At 43.0% G+C, this 5,419-nt stretch overlaps 1 protein-coding gene across 1 annotated transcript; it reads left to right on the top strand.

The window, feature by feature from the left end:
* The first annotated feature begins 2,520 nt into the window (after window positions 1-2,520).
* Window positions 2,521-4,142, top strand: RTL4 (retrotransposon Gag like 4). The gene has a single exon (XM_043570283.1). The coding sequence runs from the start codon at window positions 2,770-2,772 to the stop codon at window positions 3,655-3,657; it is 888 nt and encodes a 295-aa protein (XP_043426218.1). The 5' UTR covers window positions 2,521-2,769; the 3' UTR covers window positions 3,658-4,142.
* Window positions 4,143-5,419: the final 1,277 nt, after the last annotated feature.

Consider the following 5,419-nt stretch of genomic DNA (forward strand, 5'->3'; position numbering starts at 1 on the left):
TCTCATTTAATACTTACAACACTATGAGGAAGGTATTAAAATCACCTCCATTTTATTTTAGTTTTTTAATTTTTTTAACGTTTATTTATTTTTGAGACAGAGAGAGAGCATGAACGGGGGAGGGTCAGAGAGAGGGAGACACAGGATCTGAAACAGGCTCCAGGCTCTGAGCTGTCAGCACAGAACCCAACGCGGGGCTCGAACTCACGGACTGTGAGATCATGACCTGAGCTGAAGTCGGCCGCTTAACCAGCTGAGCCACCCAGGCGCCCCAAAATCACCTCCATTTTAAAGTTTGGAAATGGATTCTCAGAGAGGTTAAATAACGTTCCAGAGTCACGCAACTTTTGGCCAAGCCAGGATTTGGACCCAGGTCAGTCTAACTCTAGAACCTACATGCTAAACTCTTGCAGTCTACTGTCTGAGAGAGAGGAACAGTTGTAAAGAACAGTGTGAGCTCTATGGGCTTTATGCAGAAGTACAATAGGTTACCACCTATTCTATGTCATTTGAATGCCTCCTACTTCCAAATGTGTCCTCTCCCCATTCTTACTCTTCTATGATGCTATAATATGGATTTATTCCTTGAGGTTCATCTGGGTGGCTTTTCTCACAGGGACTACCAACACCAGAAATCCTCTGGGCAGCTTGTTAAAGTACAGATTCCTGGTACTTACCCCAGACCTATTGAATAGGAGACCATCGAATAGGAATTGTTGGGGATTAAGACCAAGTTGATTCTTATGCACATTAAAATTTGAGGAAAAAGTGAATGCCTTGAGAAAGGCCAATCATTAACCCTCATTAATTAATTAACTAACATCTTACCTTTCAATTGACACCTAGCTAGACTGGCAGCAATAAACTCATGGATGGGCACCTGGAAAATAGAAAGACTAGATTGGTAAGTTATGGAAAGAAAGAAGGAAAGAATATGACAGTATCTCCCTACTTTTGCAATATGCGATAAAGGAAGAGCCTCACCAACGGTATTGTTACCTGCATTGAAAAAATTGGGGGAGGGGCGCCTGGGTGGCGCAGTCAGACTTCAGCCAGGTCACGATCTCGCGGTCTGTGAGTTCGAGCCCCGCGTCGGGCTCTGGGCTGATGGCTCAGAGCCTGGAGCCCGTTCCCGATTCTGTGTCTCCCTCTCTCTCTGCCCCTCCCCCGTTCATGCTCTGTCTCTCTCTGTCCCAAAAATAAATAAACGTTGAAAAAAAAATTGGGGGAGCATCTGTCTCTGTCTCTCTCTGTCTCTCTCTTTCTCTCTGCCACTCAGAGTACCTATCTACTGTCTCATTGATATTCACCACACCCTTCTGAAATAGACAAGGTAGTCATCCTCATTAGATGAAAGAGGAAATGGAGACCCAAATGAGTTCTTCTGTGTCATCCAACTGATTAATGCTAGTCTTTGTTTAAGTTTCTGGCCACCAATCTTACACAATTTCAGTCTTCCAATAATCTCTTCCATAGATCGAGAGAGGAGAAGCCATCAAACCTAAAGAATCAAGTTTTACATTCAAGGATACACATTTTCGCCCTCTAGTGGCCGATTTTGATACAATTAAATGGTGTGCTACACAAGGGAAGGACCATGAGAGGAATTATGCTGCACAATAGTTCAACTGATATGCCATATGTTTGGGGTTAGTTTTTAACTTTAATGGGTTGCTTTATTCTTATTATCAATGCAAGGATAACTGCTAAACATTTTGATCTTTATACTTCTATGAATACTCTGTTCTTGTTTACTAAGTTTCCAACTTCACCTCTTCATCTTGCCTGTGGCGGCTTAATCATCTCCATGACAACCAAATGTGACCTTAGATAAGGACTAGGAATCTAGAAAAATATGGATTAACTGCCACTGCAGCAATCAGATCGCCACAGCAATGCAGGATTGGGGTGTTGAGGTTCAAGTCCAACCAGTGATTATTCCAATGAGGACTAAATCCTCTCTAGAGAAGCTTTTCTCTCAAATTTCAATGCACATTTGAATCACCTGGCAAATCGGTTTAAGAGGAATACTAATTCAGTAGGTCTGGGGTGGGGCCTAAGAGCCTGCATTTCTAACGGTCTCCCTGGTGATGCTTATGGTACTGGTTTCCAGATCACATTTTATATAGCAAGGGGCAGGAGCCCTCATCATGCCCAAGTAGCTTGTACAAATGAACACATTTGTGGTCCTGGAGGAAGTGCTGTTTCACACAGCAGTACTGATGAGCATGCAGCTCTGATATTATGTACTTGTGTGACCTTGGGTAAACATCTTTACCTTTCTGGGTTTCTGTTTTCTCATTCATGAAATTCTGAGTTTGCCCTGGATAACCTCTAAGATCACTTTGGGTTGTAAAATTCTTTGATTCACTGATAAAAAAGAGGTACTTGAGAATCAAAGGCTTAGTTTGAGGGAAAATTTACCCTATATTGTATACAAGGGGTGGGTGGGGAGAGAAATCTACTGTGATTTTTGTTTTCGTCTTCTTAATTCCAAATCCTCTATGTGTCTTAAGGTAATTTGTCACTTCTGAATGTGCAGAACATTGACATTCTCCGTGAGAAGAGACAACATTGAGTAGTGGACAATTTTGGCGTCTCTCCAGTTCAGCTCTCAGTGTCCCCTTGTGACTGCTTCATAGCCAGCAGTTTTGGCTACTTGCTTCAGATATTATCTTTCTGACAACAGAGGAAACCCTACTGTCTGCCCATTGGTTTCAAATACTGGCACTCAGTTCTCCTTAGTCTCACTTGATTCCAGAAGATACAATGGAGAAGTACACAGAAACACCACCTAGCTTGCAGGTAGAGCATTCCTCTCTTCAGGAAGAAAATCTGTTTCTGCAGCCACAAATACAGCATCTGACAGAAGAGAACCCTGAACTGAGGGGCCAAATCATGCCTGCCCTGGCCACCCCGTTGATGTCTGTACCCTGCTCACTTGAGCATCTCTCTCAGTTTCATGGTGACCCTGACAATCTCTTGACGACTGTCAAGATCCCCAATCCTTCAGATGATGTCCAAGTCAAGTTCTTTTTAAACTACCTAGCTCAGCAGATGGAAAGTTGTGGAGTCATATCTGGGCCTAACCAGAGCACTTTGCTGAAACAATATGAAAAGTTTGTTTTTGAGTTCCAGCAATCATTTGGTGAGCCTACAAAACAGGAAACAGACCCCATGAACAAAGAGGACAACTCCTCTCAGCAGAATGCTTCTACTTTCAATCTCCTTGCTCAAAATCTGAGCTGTAATGAAACCAATCAGAGTGACCACTTCCAAGAGGGACTAGCTGACTCCATCCAGGATGAAGTGAGTGACACAGATATGATGGACAACCTTCCAGACCTGATCACTCAGTGTATTCAGTTGGACAAGAAACGTAGTGACAGGCCAGAGCTCCTACAGTCAGAGACGCAGCTCCCAGTGTTGGCTTCCCTGATCCAACACCAACCCTTTTCCAGCCCCACAGATGTATCAGCCAAGGAAGAGCCTATACAGTTGCGTGGAAGCCAACCACCTCTCACCCCAGCCAAACGAGCCCGCCAGCAAGAAGCTCAGCTGTGCCTCTACTGCAGCCAGGCTGGTCACTTCACAAGAGATTGCCTTGCCAAACGTTCTCGGGCCCCAGCAAGGATAAATAACCCAACTCGCCAGTAAGAGAGCCCAGGCAGGTCACTTTGTAAACTTATATCCCTCTCACCTCCAGCCTTATTAATTTATATCCCACATTAACATTTCAAATACAGGTGGGGAACTGTGATACCACTTCATAGACAGTCATGAACTTATGTGATTCTGGGAGTTTAAATAATCAGATCTTGTTCATTTGGTGACCCATCACCAAACCAAACCAAACCCAACAATGATGAAAACAATTCGCAGGCACTCTCTGCATTTGGAACCAATAACCCAAGAGTACTGAAACTCTGTAGGCAAAACTGGCCAGTCTAAGCCAATGAAAATATCCCTGGAAGTACCCTGGGAACTCCATTCCCTCCAGTGAATGAGATCTGGGTTGAGTTTGTTGGCCTAAGTCTTCTGGGACTAAGATTAGGCCCAAGACTTTCACCTTCACCCTCATTGGTCTATATTCTAGTTCCCTGTTGGTTTAAGACCTTCGGTTGAATTCCTAATTGCATCCCGTATCCTACCAACATTTTTCTTTTCTTTTTCATATCCTACCAACATTTTTCTACTGGAGGCTCGAACCTGCTCCACCTATTGAAGAGAGGCCAGCTTCAACACAAACCAACCCTTATGGAAACACAGCTCTACTACCTTTCAATACAGCTATGTATTTTGTTGCCATTTAAAGACTTCTGCTTACCCAAAAAACTGGATCTCTTGGCTATTGACTAACCAGATGGCATGGCCTTTTGAACACTCTGATTGGAACTATTGGTCCACTTCCTTGAGAACTAGCCTTTCAGGCAGGTACATGTTTTAGTAAGGCCCTATTAATTCCAGATTCCTCCCCTCTTCCTCAATAACCTTTTTTTGGTTATAGTATGCCTAATAGCCAAGTCAAAATGATCTAGGATAATGACCTCTGACAAATATTTAGTGAGAGTTGGGGAAGGAGTCTTATCATAATTACTATGTCTATTATACCTGGCGGGTAAGGGAACCTAGCTAAATAAATCTCCCCTAAAGACATAGAGTCAGACCCTGTAGTAGTTTCTGACTCCATAGGCCTTAGTGTGGTCACCATTTGGGATCACTGCCCAAATGTTGAGTTCTATACCCTTATGGACCACCCCTGGGGAGCCTCATCTAGTTGAGAATCTTGAAAAGCAATTAATGGTAGACAATTCTCTGAACCATCCCATCTGAAAAATCCTGGGGCAAATATATTAACACCATCTACATAAAACTTAAGAAGAAGTGAGGGTTTGATTGCTAGTGTTGTGGTTTTAGCACACAGCAGCTCTGTGTATGGATTCCTAATGCTTCTGAACAAAAGTAGTGCCATGTTGGAGAGACACAATTTTCTAAAATGTTACAGATGTGCAGTGATAATTGATGTTTGCTGGTAATCATCAGTCCTCTGTTCCTTGCTTCTTGGTGCTGATGTATGTCCCCATAATGGATTTCATGAAGAAAAATCAGTAATTCCTAGCAACCATCAAGACCTCTCAGAATATGAAGCGTCATTGTACTTTGGCCTTGTTCCTGAAGAAGGATACTAACTTTGACAGTACTTAAACCCAGCTAAGGCCTTACTGTTTTCATCCTGTAGCACTAACAAATAGATCGTTTTGTCCATCAATGCCTCGCTAACCACCGTGCCAATCCTTATTTGCATTCACAAGAGGTTTCCTTTATCAACAGTTTGCTATACATCCACCTTACTCCATATGCTCTCATAACAAGGAGACCAGTTGTGCCAAGAAATTCCCATGTGGTACTGGGCTTGTAT

The sequence above is a fragment of the Prionailurus bengalensis genome, chromosome X, assembly GCF_016509475.1.
Source record: "Prionailurus bengalensis isolate Pbe53 chromosome X, Fcat_Pben_1.1_paternal_pri, whole genome shotgun sequence".
Taxonomy (NCBI): Eukaryota; Metazoa; Chordata; class Mammalia; order Carnivora; family Felidae; genus Prionailurus; species Prionailurus bengalensis.